Below are 14,469 nucleotides of genomic sequence, written 5' to 3'. Positions count from 1 at the left end.
CCTGCATCTCATACTAACGCCCAAGGGTCCCTTTTTACATCTGTATCAGATGCTGAAGGGTGCCTTTGGCGTCAGTATCAGATGCAAAAGGGATGTGACCATGCTACAGTATCTAATGACCTAGGAATGAGAACGGGCTGGTTAGTTACCTTTACAAACTAGATGTGTTCATAACATATCAAACACAAAAATGATTATAGGCCTAGCAGTGTTTCTCCATTTCAAGGAAACATATAGAAAAAACAACACACAGACATCTCTATTGGGTTCTGCTAATATACACTGCAAAAAGTCAAAATCTTACCAAGATTATTTGTCTTATTTCAAGTAAAAATGTTTCATTTCTAGTCAAAATATCTCATTACACTTAAAATAAGACATGATCAGCTCAGAAATAACTTGTCTTTAGACAAATTTTGCCAATGGAACAAGCAAATTTTTACTTGTTCACTTGTGTCACAAGTAAAAATTTGCTTGTTCCGTTGGCAAAATTTGTTTCTTGTTTCAAGCTAATTTCACTTGTTTCAAGTAAATTTTCACTTGAAACAAGTGAAAATTGTCTAAAGACAAGTTATTTCTGAGCTGATCATGTCTTATTTTAAGTGTAATGAGATATTTTGACTAGAAATAAGACATTTTTACTTGAAATAAGACAAATAATCTTGGTAAGATTTTGACTTTTTGCAGTGTAGGCATTACATACATTTAGAGATGTTATTTCCCACAAAAAAAAAAAAGGAAAAAAAAGGTAGCTGTACAACCCTATACCATTAATTTAGAGAATGCAGCAGAGGACCTACTATGGCCATCTGAAATCCCTTCATTCACTAATGTCCACAAATGTCTCTGAAAGTGTGTTTTACACTCAACCTGCCACTCTGCCGTCCACCAAGGCATATTGTCTCGTAATTGCAATGTGTGTGAGTAATTGCCTAGTGTGCTCCTCCACCAAGCAATTTCAATCAAGCACCAAAACAAAGGAGCTCTAGAGAACATCCAGCCATCTATGTCTGCTTACCATATTTGCCCATTTACCGTGAAGATCTGTGTGGAATATAAATCAGAAGGCACTGCGAGAGAAGGAGAGACAGTGAGGCAGAGAGTGAGAGAAATTGAGTTTCGGAAACAACGATGTAATCAGCCTCACCCGTCAACTGTGAACCTCTGTAATCAGCCGGCAAGTGGTCCTCGACGTGAGACCACTTTTCCTTAAGAAGGCATGATACGCTAATATGCTGACACCAAAATGTGATCTGTCCAGAGTGTCTAAGTAGGAAAGAGGGGTTTGGTCTCTAATCTAGATTCGATGAGGAGATTGGCTGTAATTTACTTGTGTGACTGCTAAAGCCCAAACTATGCACACAACAACAGACTGGTTGTGTATAAATGGGAATGGGAAATGCATTACAACCAATGAGACACCCTATGGTCAAATCTCATAATGCAAAAGACAAGTATAAGTATGTTGGAGTCAGTGAAAATAATGAACAAATGTATTGCAGGGAAACAGCCAGTAAGCAATGAAATTAATATGTCCAACAATAGTCTTACTACTAAGTGGATTTAGAAAAATCTCTCCACACATGATTTTTTTTTTTTTTTTTTTTTTTTTAAATAAACCCTGTTAACCACAATTGGCCAAAAACAGGTAACTGATGGACCATCAAAAGAAAAAAACAACTGGGATCTCACAATAAAAATCAGAGTTCAAATAGTGACAGAAATAAGCAAGAGTGAAATGAAAGGAAAATAAAACGAGTGCACTCTTAAGTCCTGCAGCTCTCTTTTTGTGTCCGACAAGATGGTCCAGCTGATGACTGTGATGCAGGATGAGTGGAGATGGAGCTGCCTCTTGGAAGAGGGGGAGACGGCGACTTGGTTGGAGATGAGGATGAACAATAGCAGATGAGATGGTAGACGAGCGATGACTCAAGTCCAACTGAAAAGCTCTACAGAAAGAAGAAAAAACCTTGGATATCAAATGTTTGCTGTTCTAAAGCATCTCCACAGCTAAAGGAAAAAAAAGACTGTATGACAAGAGAAGGACTGCGACTCATAGCTCTCTCTACGTGCTAAGGCCGAGCATATCAACTATTGACTATTGACAACGTTTAACGGGACAGTGCCATGCTAACAATGTAGGGTTAAACTAAACCGGCTTACACAGCAATATGCTCACCAATATGCTTGCTCACTTTCACCAGAACAGTTTGTTTAGCTTCGGCGCTCTCGTACGATGTCATACGGCTCATTTGTCTGATTGGACAAGTCAACTAATGATAGACAGATGGTAGACACCTGCTACCATTTTTTTTTTTTTTTTTTTTGGTAAACGCCTGCCACCACTTTTCCAAAAACAACCGCCCAGACTCCGTTTTCAGGAAGTGAACAACGGAAATGAAATCAGGGTACGGCTGTCCCAGGCTAACGGTGATGTCAGTGTTCAGATATGAGAACAGACACAAAAATCATTCGTGTGTTCCTGATCAATCAATCAGCTGCACGCTATCACTGTATGGTCATAAGGCGACTAGCAGCATCCAAAGTAAGATTACAGCAATTTAAGTAGTTTGTGTTTTATATTATATGGCCCGTAGCTTCATAAAAAATAAAATATTATTAACTAAGTATAGTCAGTACAACCAGCTTTATTTGGCATCCGGTGTGTGCCATAAGCTATGATTAAGAGTTATGTGTTAAAGGTGCAATATGCCAAATTTCTGAGGGTTGATGCGCGTGAGGACCATTTAGACTCAACTGAACAAAAATGCAATGCAAATAAGTTGTTGAGCCAATGATGAGAACCATGCAGATTCACTTGAATCAACTGAAAAATATTGCATAGTGCACCTTTAACCCTATAAAGCCATTCGTATCATATATGATACACATTTTCAATTCCGTTTTTCGTTTTCAGTTTGATCAATACTTGACCAAAATACTGTTGTATACCTTTGAACACTTCCCCTGTTCACCCTGGATCATACTATTGGCACTTCAAGTACATATCATATATCATACACCAGAAAGGTTGTGTAATAGCATTTTTTTTATATATATATTTTTTGTTATAGGACTAAATAAAGGGTTCAGTTTTTAAAAACTGGAATTTTCTGCCAATTCTTTCATAGTTCAGGCTTTATAGTGTTAAGCATGAACCAATGATCTACCAAGGACACATGGATGATTTGAGTGTATATGTTCTTCTTATTTACACACCGATTAACAGGAAAATCTCTGAAAATGTGATTTGTTCCTGTCAGGGCTTTGCTCCAACATGGAATACACTCGCTGAATATTTAAGACACTCTGGATGAAGGGATCCACGAGGCAGACAGTATGGTCTCACTGCTCTGGAGGAAAAGTGACTCGACAGCCACAACAGAGAAACTGCTGATTGGTACTTAACTGCTCTCAGGCCAGGTGTCTGCTGAAAGAGACCGGTTGACAAATGGCCCTGCTTTTATTTTTTTTGTTGTTTTTTTTTTTGGACAGATGGTTGAGCAAGAAGGCATAACTAAATGCACCTGCTCTGTGCGCCTTAAATGCCTCAAGGTTCTACCCAGATATGTGAGCCTCTGCAGTGATGTATGAGTCTTTTGAGTGAGGGAAAGGGATGAATTTGTAGGAGAAAGGTGAGAGAGAGAGTGTGTGTGCATGTGCGTGTGTGTGTATGTGTGCTGGCTTCTTCTCCTGCTCCTGTCCCTGCGTCAGTGGAACTCATATTTCACCTGTCAGGGTCTGTCATCTCGAGCGCTGTCATGTGAGTCCCCTGAGGCCAGTCTCTCCTCTGTCTGGCTTCTGCTCTTTTCGTCAGTCGTCTGTGTGCATGTATGTGTGTGTGTCCGCGCAAATGCACATTAAACCAATGAAAATTTGCCCCTTTGATTAAAAATTAGGCATTGGCAACATTATCCATCCAATATGGTACCAGTTCCGCCCTGACCACAGCTAATGAGTATGATTTTCATTATTAGTATGTCCAGAGAAATCACCCAGTGTCGTGTGGGAGGGTTTTACTAAACAGCTTTGGTGTTGTCGCACTGTGCAATGAAACTTGCCTCATCCTGCCTTAAGGAGCTGCTGGCCCCTGTAAAAAAAAAAAAAATCATTAATACGGCTCGCAATTGAAACCTTCAGTGTCTCATGACATCCTAAATGTTGTTTCAAAAGCTTTTCCACTCTGACAAAGAATACATTCTTGGGGAATTATCACATTTTGTATGTGATATTTGTGTTTTTGGCATGAGAATGATTGAAATCATATATGCTGAATATTGGCATAGCATATTGTCTATCAGCAGCTGCAATCCAAAAATACTGGTGTCTGTATGTGTGTGTGTGTGTGTGTGTGTGTGTGTGTGCGTGTGTGTGTGTGTGTGTGTGTGCGTGTGCGTGTGTGCATAGGGGAATAGCTGCAGGGGCACTGCTCTGTGCTATAGCCCCTCTATGCTACACCATAAATCACAATTCTGTTGCAGTGCAACTAATGCAATGTGTTGGCATGTAGTTCACAAATAGATTCCCCAAGTTTGCCCCCACACTGTGTGAAGAGATCCAAATTGTGAGCATAAAATTATGGAGATTGTTAATTCTATGCAGATAATTTGGGGCTGTTGATGCCAGTGGGGTTTTTGGCAATAGTTTCTGTAGTCTGCTCAGAGTGTGATATAATGCATGGTGTCATTTCTTCCAGCTACATGGCTAGGTTTAAGTCCAGCAGGAGCACGTGTTATCGGGGGTGTTTTCGAAAGCTGTGTCAAATACAGTTAGACAGCCCCCCCCCACTCTCTCTCTCTCTCTCTCTCTCTCGCTCACACACACACACACACACACACACACACACACACACATCAGCTTTGACACTGATGATGCGGGCAACCCACAATATTTTACATAATATTTACATTTACATTACAACATATGCATTATATTATGTAATATAATGTTTCATCATAGACCTAAATTCATATGCTGGCCACAAAGATCAACCTAAGTAACCATAGCAACAAACTTGAAACTCGAAACTCCAGCTAACTAGCGTCAGATGAGTTTTATTTGGGGGAAGAATTGGTTTGAAGATGATCTTATTCTGGTATTGGTTGGATGTTTTAAGCCACATGATTTGATTAAACACTTTCTTTATATTTTGTGTATAGAAACTATATCACCCGATTCAGTGTGTCTGTAGGGGTTAGGACAGTTTTAGATTGGGTGGAGTGATGCGCTGTGCAGCAAAGTGATATAGTTTAGGTAGGTGAGACATTTTTGTGCAGATACTGTATGTGGCAAATGTAATCACTGTTGGAAAATACACAGTGTCTACAATGCCGCATGTGGCTCAAACTGAGTACCATTAGCCAATTCAACTGGTAGCATCTCTGCTGCCATGGTGTCTGACCTGTAGGAAAATCATGAAGGTAGATTTTTTAAATTTTGAGGGCATATCCCTAAATTAAGGATCTGTTGCAGTTTTTTGTTGCATTCAAGTGCACAAAAATATTGTGGGCTAGTTCTGTCCCTTCACGTTGTGTATGAAATATCTCATGGTGGACTGTTTCTCATTTATTCACTTGAGCATGTTATTTTTGTCACAATCCTGTGTTTGCCTTTGCTTTATCCTCTCTCTCTCTCTGTCTGTCTCTCGGCGTGTCTCTTGCTCCCTCCTCGTGCCATTCGGTCCCATCGTCTCTTGTTATCACTTGTGCCTTGTTAGTTTTGTTCCCTTGGTCCCCACCTTACCTGCTCTTTGTTCAGTCCAGCATTTTCCCTCCAATACGGGTCCCTGCCTGGTCACCAGCTGTGCCTTGTCTTCCTGATTAGCCCCTTGTGTGTTTCTACCTGTAGTCTCGTCTCTGTTCCCTGCCGCTTCATTGTCGTCAATGGTTTTGACTCTCGCCTCCCGCCTGTTGTTTCTTCCTGTTTCCTGGTGATTGCCTGTGCTCCTGCCGACTGGCTCTCTAAATACAGCCTTGGAATCTCAGCCTTGCCTCCCAGGCTGCATTTGGGGCCACTCGCCTGCTCTTCTTGTCACAACTTTGTTGATCAGATGGAGACAAAAAAAAAAAATAGAAATGTGCAAGTTCAGCCATGGTGGTCCCCAGTTCTTCTTCTCTTTATTCCAAACCAACTTCAGTCATTACAATGCATCACTTCCTGTGTGTCAGACGTTTTTTGCCGGGAAAGACCTACCAGACACAGGTGTTAAGCACAGCAGCAGGAAACAATTACACTAACTACTATTAATAACAATGTCATAATAAAAATATTAACCCTTCTGTTGCCTTCAAATTTTCCATCATTTTTGATCACTCAGTTTCATCCTCCATATACTTATAATTGTCACCCAAGTTTATGTGTCAGGCACTTGATGTGTCTTTGACTATCTACATAGCCGCATACAAAATGTGCACAGGACACTGAAAACATCATTATCATTATCATCACGGAAATTTTATGTTCACCCATTTGCTTCTATGAAATTAGAAGTCATTATATACAAAATACGCAATAAAAGAAAATGATGTTAATCATGTGTTTAGAGATGTGGTCAAACTGACCACATTCCACACAGATAATAGGATGTCAATAATGTTGTGCTGTGTTGATCTAGTACACAGTAGGAAAGGTGACATTAACATGAAAATGTTGCAGAATATTACTTTAATACTGCACTTGGGGAACTTTGAACGCTGGCCGTGGCAGGTGGTAGAGACAGGTGAGTGAACCTCTCCACTTCCAGCAGATCCTGTGAGGCGACGTCAGTAAACTGCACGTCTTCTTCTCAGTGAGAGGCAGGAAGGAGGCGATGAAACCTTTAGCCTCTTTCTAAATATAGTCATCACCTACTGCTGTATAAGAGAGCGTTTTTTATTTCGGCCTTTATTTTTGATTTCTCCATTCTTGAGTGCGGAGGTTTCTTGTCAGTGTTCATTTCCAACACCGGAAACTAATTAGTGCAAATAGGGTGAATCTATGGCATCTCTGTTAGAGAAATAAGACGCTCTGCCACGGAGGCAAATATGTTAAGCTTGCGAAATGAAAACTCACTAACTCAAGTTGGTGAATGTGTAATAAAAAAGTTTTGTGGCTGCAGAAAAATATTTTGTACACGCTTGAGAAGGTTTTGTGCACAATATTTTGCCCATACATAAAAAAGTAAATTTGCTTTCCAATTGCATAGTAATTAGTAAGTAAGTGCTGATTGGTTAAAACAGGGTCCAGATTTGTGCTTGTATTTTGGAGCTTGTAGTTTGTAACTTCACTGTCATACACAAAGGTAGGAAATTTGTGTGTCTGTCTCTCAGATTTTTTTGAAACCTCACTGTTGAAAATATTCCTGCACACATTTTAATTATACATACACAGAATATTTCTACAACTACAAAACTTTTTACATGTGGAAATCATATCTGTGTGCACAAAACTTTTTTACACATACACCACAAATCTCTGCAGCTACAAATCTTTATTACACAATCACACACTTGAGTTTGTGAGAATTTCTTTTTTTTTTTTCCACACATTCTGATTTTTTTTTTTTTTTTTTTTCACAACACAAAAGATGATATACAACTGCAGGCTGTGAAAATTCATTGTTTTGTATTCACAGGGTTTTTGGGCCAGTGCACCCCTGTTGTCCAGTCAGTACAACAGGCACAGATCCATTCTGGGCTATTTTGAATGCACACATGGACAAATGCTCAGACAGATAATGGCTTGCTTGTACATTACCTCACTCGCTCACATGCTCAAAACCATAGCAATAAATAAATAAATAAATAAATACATAAATACATGTGCAGAGTAAGCTTGGTTTTTGCTCATTATTTCAGGGTCACTGTGAGTTTGATAGTTGTGGTGTTGGTTGGTTGCTACGGGCTACAAGACAGAGATTGACTGATGGTGGCATTCTCCCTTTGTGTGGCAGCTCAGAAAAAAAAAGAAAAAAGAAAAGAAAAAAAAAAAAAAGAAACTACAGCAGGAGCCTAAACTGCATGCCAGCAGCAAACAGGCATGCTTGCTGCAGGCTGACATTGAAGCTTCTGACAACAAACTGGGACAAATTTTTGAAAAGCTTAATTGCATCTGCCTGCCACGTTTAGAGTAATGTAACCTCATTCAAGTGCAGCCGTTTGAACCTTTGCTAAGAATCCATTGTCTTTGAAGATGTGATTCCTGCTCTTTTCCTTGGGGATCCCGAGTGAAATTGTTTTCTGTAACCAGAGGCGGAGATTTCACCCATAAATCCACAACCTTTAGGACTGGCCTATATTTTGCTCCTCATGCTTCATAAAATATCTGCCTGTTAATGCATCTCGCTCTCATTTTTCCAGTGTGCTTCCCTCCTCTTTGTGTCTGTCGTTTGTTACTCTCTGTGGCACTTTGTGACAAACCTTGTTAAAAGCGCTTCATTAAATAAATTTAACCTGACTTGAACATGCTGCTAATATAATGAGCGTATGGAGGGGAGGGGGGGGCGGGTGGAATCTGATTTTAGAGACACTGTGAAAGAAAGAGGAATTAGTATTCAGTGTTCAACTTCAACCACTCCTCCATAGTGAATATCATGAATATATTAGACTCCACTGTAATGCAATGAAATCTACAAATGAACAAAAATAGAGCATCTGGCCCTGACACATTTTTTCTTCTCAGAGCCATGGGAGGGATCCCATAGCCAACATGCAACTGTGATCAAAGACTGATTCTCTACAGGGCACAGAGTGGCCTCATGCTCGGAGAGGCTTGTCTCCTAACTGTAAGGTCACAGGTTTGATTCCTGCAACAGCCACTGTGTCCATCACCAGTCTGGTGCCCTGCTGAACCCCTACCTGCTCTCTAATTGCAAACCGCTTTGGATAAATGCCTAAAATGTAAATGTGGTGCACACTAGCCCCCAAGGATATGACATGATTCCTGCTGCAAACATAGCCCGTCGTGAAAGTCCAACCATCTGGACCATGAGCACTGAGCTCAAGGGCAGATGAAAGACATTTGCCCACTATAGCTTTTCTCTTCGCCCCCAAATGCGAGTCTGTACCGACCTGATATTCTGACCTAGTTGAAATAATCAGCAGCAGAGATATTCCGCAAATTGCATAGCTGACCCTATTTGCACATAAATGTTGCCCTGCAGCTTTGCACTGCAAGTCTCAACCCACATTTGCAGGGAAATCTAGCAAGAGGTGGTTCTTGGGTCAGCGAACTGCACCAGGATCTTAATGTGATAAAAAAAACAATATCAGCAGAGGCTTTGGTGCTTACTGTCTAACTGCCTCCGTGTCTGTTACTTCCAATAAAAGTGCACACACAGATGTTAGGGCATGACAGATTCTCCACTACCTGCACACCTCACCTCTAAAATCAGCAATCTAATGGTTTTATGGGGAAAATGATGCCCGGAGGCTGCGGAATGAGGGAGCTCCTATCACTTTCCATTGCTGGAATTTGACTGCTTTGCCCAGTTATGAAAATTGTAGTGAATTACTAATGCGTTCCAGGAATATTATCATAGATGCCAATTAAAAAGCAAGCGAACAAACAAGCAAACAAAAAAACCCTTGATAGATATGCCGTCTGCATAGATTTCTCATCATTTTTGCTTGATCTTTGCTCATTCTTTTGATAGACACCACAGCATTGAATTATCCACATTCCTATCACATTACATCTTAAATCATAAATGAGAAATGGGGTTGACTGTCTCTGGAACAGTAGAGGTAGCCTCACCGGTCAGTCACCCGGTCAGACACAACAGTTATCAAGATTTTTGAAGGTGAGGGGAGATGCCATTGGCAAATTATGGGGGTGGGGTGGTGGTGGTGTGAAGGAAAAGACAACAGTGGTGTAAGAACTTAGCGCTCCTTATAAGAAATTGTGATTTATTGACTGAATGTGCCAGATAACAATATTTTCTTCAATATTTTATTTTCTTGTGATCGATGCTGATATCATAACCGATAAAATTTGAAGAAGGCAAAAAATTCTAGCGGACCCAGGAAAAGCCATTTTATTGACATTCTTCATCATATTAGGTATCTTTCTCTCTTGAAGTGTTAACAGGCAGTCATGCAATTCATATAAATTCTCATGAGCCCCCCACATAATGCATTATACAAACATTAATGAAATAAAAGAAAAAAAATCTGCCTTCAATCCCCCCGCCCCTAAAATGTAACAGCACAAAGCTGCAGCTGTTGTAAGAAAAGGCTCGGTAATATCAGCAGAAAAACTGTCAGAAAATCCATTATTGGAACAATACTGATAATTAAATTTTCTCATTTATTGGAAGATAGTATATTGGCACCAGGTGTAGCTTGCACACTATAATCCATTGATTTGTGGTCTATTTTTCTTCTTCTTCTTCTTCTTCTTCTTCTTCTTCTTCTTCTTCTGCTTCCTCTGATGATGTTGATGATGTTTATTATTCTTGCTGCTGGATAATAATAACCAGTGATGGAAGGAGTACTATAAATTGCTATTTAAGCAGAAGTGCTGTTACTTTGCTGCCATTTGACTTCAGTAGAGGGAGAAGTACCACAGAACCAACAAAGTAGAGGCAGATTTCTCCTCTCATCTTTGCTGGCTGTTCACTGAGGAAACTGCCACAATCTGCCGCTGATCATTTCTTCTCTGAAGTACAAAACTCAGGCAAAAACTGACTTAAGCACAAGTTAAATTACTGACTTAAAAAAATGCTCAACAGCACTTTTCTATAGTCTACAGACCACTTTACCATGTCTGCTCCTGCCAAGCTGCCCTTCGGTGTCTTGCTCAAGGGCACTTGGAAGCGCTCTCTGGAGAAGCCGGGGATCGAACCAGGAACCCTCTAATTACCGGACGACCGCTGTACATCCTGAGCCAGGACATCCAGTATTTAAAAAAAAAAAAAAGTAAAATGACACAAAAATCTACTCAATTACAGTAACGCAAGTAAATATAATTAGTTACTCTCACCTCTAATAGTAGCTTATCACTGCTCCACTTCAACCCCAGAAATATAGACTAGAGATAATGATAACTACAGCAATGCTGATATGCACGTACATACATAGACGCAAGCATAACATTTTTATTGTGATGCTACCTGGTCAGCCATACCTCCACTCTGCCTCCGGAGCTGTCATCTAAGTTTTGGTGGCAGATGCCGCTGGCTGATAGGAGGCGCGGCCGCGGCGCCCTGCCTTTAGCGCGGAGCGAAGTGACGCCGCTGATGAGCGCGGAGCGGCCAATCGGAGCGCAGCTGGGCGGAGAGCAGCGGCAGATTGTACTACAGTGTAGTACCGCTGCCAACAGCTGTAGACGCGGCTCCCGCTCAGCCTGCCGCTATTTAGCATCATCTGGTCAATGGATTATACAGTTTCCCTTCAAGTGCAACATCAGCTGACATTGTTCCCGACACACGTGTACCAGGGCTACAGTTTGGAGTTACAGGTACATTTCTCTCTTTTGCATCGCACTTGCTGGTGTTGTGTTGTTGTTGTTTTTTTTTCAGCGCAGGGCACCAAACTACAGTGCATTGATCAGAGGCATGCCTGCATGGGATTGAGTGTTACTTTATGGTGATGCCAGCCCCCCAACACACACACCCTCCTCCACCCTCCTCCCGCGCGCTGCAGCAAAATAGCATCATATTCGTGTTGCATGCTGATTTTCTCACCGACATTCATGTTGCATGCCGCCGGGGGGAGACGGGATATCGGTGGCGGCGCGGCGCACATGCAGGCGGGATAGAGGGAAAAGTAAACGGGGCAGCGCGTGGTGGAAGTCAACATGCGTCCTTTTCATAAACAAGTGTGGTCCTGCAGGGCAGTGGCTCTCAAAGTGGGGGTCCGGGGATACCCCAGGTTTTTTTTTTTAAGGGGGGAATCAAAGGGGGTTCACACTTTAATTTCATCATAATGCAACTCAAAAAATGATTTAATGTGTAAGAATGGCAGGTGTGATTCTGATGACCACCAGGCAGATAAAAAAATAGCAAAAAATCCTATGCAATAAGTCTTCATCAAAATGGAGGTTCGTGGTTTAAATGTAAATGCATTAAGTTGAAGAGTCCCTTTGAGAAGCCCAGCTGTTCAAGCAGCCTCTGTTTTGGAGTTGTGACGGTGTTCTGCTGGGTTGAATCTGTGGACAAGAGGTGATGATTTTAACCCTAACCCTAATGAATCTCCACCACCCCCTCCCTGTCCCCATCCCATCCCATCCCATTCCATTAACCCCTTTGCTGTACATGCAGGAGAGCGGATTGACCGTGTTCTGTCAAGGTGACATTTAAAATGTACTGGAATCAGGGTAAACCCTCTGTAGCATAGAGATCACCAGTTTTTTTTAGTGCCTCCATGAATCATCATGATGTAAGCTGACATGCTTTGTAATATCAAACTGATTTAACTTAAGAGGATGTTTTTTTTTTTTTTTTAATGAATACAAAATGTAGAAGTTATTTTTTTTTTATGAGAGTGTGGTTGACGTTTGCTTATGTTGTTAGTTGGTTGCCTCGGGACACACTGGGAGTCATAGTTCACAAGCTTTTTTATGTGGCACTACATCAGTGGGGGCAGTTAAAATGCACCTGTATCACAGTGGAGGAGAAAGGACACCTGATGTAGAATGAAGTTTTTATGCCTTGTAAACATCATAAGGCCAGAGAGAACCTGAATCCATCCTTTCTTTCTTTCTTTCTGATGATGATGATGGTGGTGATGATGATTCACTCCGCCTCTAAAGCTTGTGAAAAGCAAACATAAAAGCAAACGGAGAACACGGTTACTTTAACAATATCTTTGATGTTTCTCAGGTGGCACTGCATGTTTGTCTTATTTTTAGTTGGTCTCACTGCATTAACACTCTCTTTGCTCTTTTCGGTTCCCCCTGTGCACAGTCCCAATATGTTTGTTTATTTTCCTCCACCCTGTGGTGTGCAATTTGTTATTCTAAGTTCTGCTTTCTTTTTCTTCTTCTGGTTTCAAAAGGCTCGTAGCAGATCAGGTTTCTTTAGGGAAAAAGAAGAAAGCACAATTTCTTATCAGCAGTTAAAGGTTTAGCCACACTGGCTGGGAAAATATAAAATAAAGCGTGAATCAGAAATGGAAAAAATGGAGTTATTGCGTCAAGCATGCAGCCACATTCAACAGTATGCTTTTGCAGAAGCAGGTGTCACTTTTTGTTCACATGGTGGATGTTTTGCCCCTGCAGTGCTGGTTAAAGACATACTCAAGATGCAGATATGGATGAGTGTCTTTTGTTCTGCAGAAGGGAATAATGCAGCATTTCCCCAGCTACACGCTTCAAGCTCCGTCTCCATCTGCCTCATTTCAAGTTGACTCTGGCTGTCTTGGCGGAGGAGCTGCATGATATCACCGTCATCTCCCCATGCACACCACAAGGTGGCTCCGTCTCGGCACCATCAAGGTCTTCTTTTTTTTTTTTTTTTTTTTTTTTTTTTTTTTTTTAAATGATATCATGTGAGATGGTACTGTCTGTGTCGCCCCTGCCACAGGCTGGATGTGCCTCCGGAGCACAATGTGCTTACATATGCACTTTCTGCGCTTCTCCCCTTTTTCTATAAATGGTTTGGAGTTATTTTTCACCGAGATCTTGCATAACACAATGCATGAAAGCTCCGCGGCGTTGGGTTACAGAACAGCAGCAGGTTATAAACAGCCTCGGATAATAAACCTCCTATATCGACCCTTTCTTTAATACTCCCTTATTTTCTGTGCCTGCTCAGACACTGTAGTTATCATTTCTATTTTGGAAAGGCTTGAAGTGGTAAAAGCACTTAAAGTCATCCTCCCTCTGTTGGTAATTTGTGATAGCTATAAATAAAAGTCTTTGAAGCTCATCAATAAACGTTTGCTTTTGCCCCTCTTTCTCAGAATTTTTTCAGATCCTTTTTTTGCGGCGCTTGTTTTCATTTCTCTGTCCAGTATTTCTTTCAACAAAGGTCAATGGAGACGTATCCAAGGATTTTATAAATAGCCTAAGACACAAACAGCTCTAATAATGTGAGCCGAATGTATTCCCAGCTACTTTCACAGTGTGTAGAAGTTGTGAAGAAGAGCATAACAGCTAGGAAGAGTCAACTACATCACTGGAGCAGATCAAATATGTATTTTATCAAAGGCACTAAATGTTTACTTACAGTTATTCATGGCAGCAGCATGCAGAGTAAACTTTAATAATATAAGCAGACTTTCAAAGGCTGCAGGTTGCCCTCGGATCAACAACTTGCATCGAGTTTAATAGTCACTGCCACAGACCATTCAGTTCCCAACAGAATTTGCCTCTTAAATGAGATATCCACCATTTGACACTGTGACACCTACCACTACAGAATGACTGACAGCACAGAATGAAAACAAATTTTGGTACTTTTTCAAGAAGAGTAGATCACTGAAGTCACCAGCTGACAAGTTGATAAAACTGGTACAGGCTGGATTCTCTATATTTCATAGATATTGAGCC

General features: G+C 41.0%; 1 protein-coding gene across 1 annotated transcript in view; it reads left to right on the top strand.

The window, feature by feature from the left end:
• Positions 1–11,311: 11,311 nt before the first annotated feature.
• The window catches only part of zmat4a (zinc finger, matrin-type 4a), a 127,412-nt gene continuing 124,254 nt past the window's right edge, over positions 11,312–14,469 (top strand). Inside the window, exon 1 of the mRNA XM_030059169.1 lies at positions 11,312–11,436. Coding sequence (XP_029915029.1) covers positions 11,350–11,436 — 87 coding nt within the window. The 5' untranslated portion in view covers positions 11,312–11,349. The remainder of the gene's footprint in view (positions 11,437–14,469) is intronic.

This window comes from Myripristis murdjan, chromosome 9, assembly GCF_902150065.1.
Source record: "Myripristis murdjan chromosome 9, fMyrMur1.1, whole genome shotgun sequence".
NCBI lineage: Eukaryota > Metazoa > Chordata > Actinopteri > Holocentriformes > Holocentridae > Myripristis > Myripristis murdjan.
Note: the sequence above shows the minus strand (reverse complement) of the source record. Positions and strands in the feature narration are given on the sequence as shown.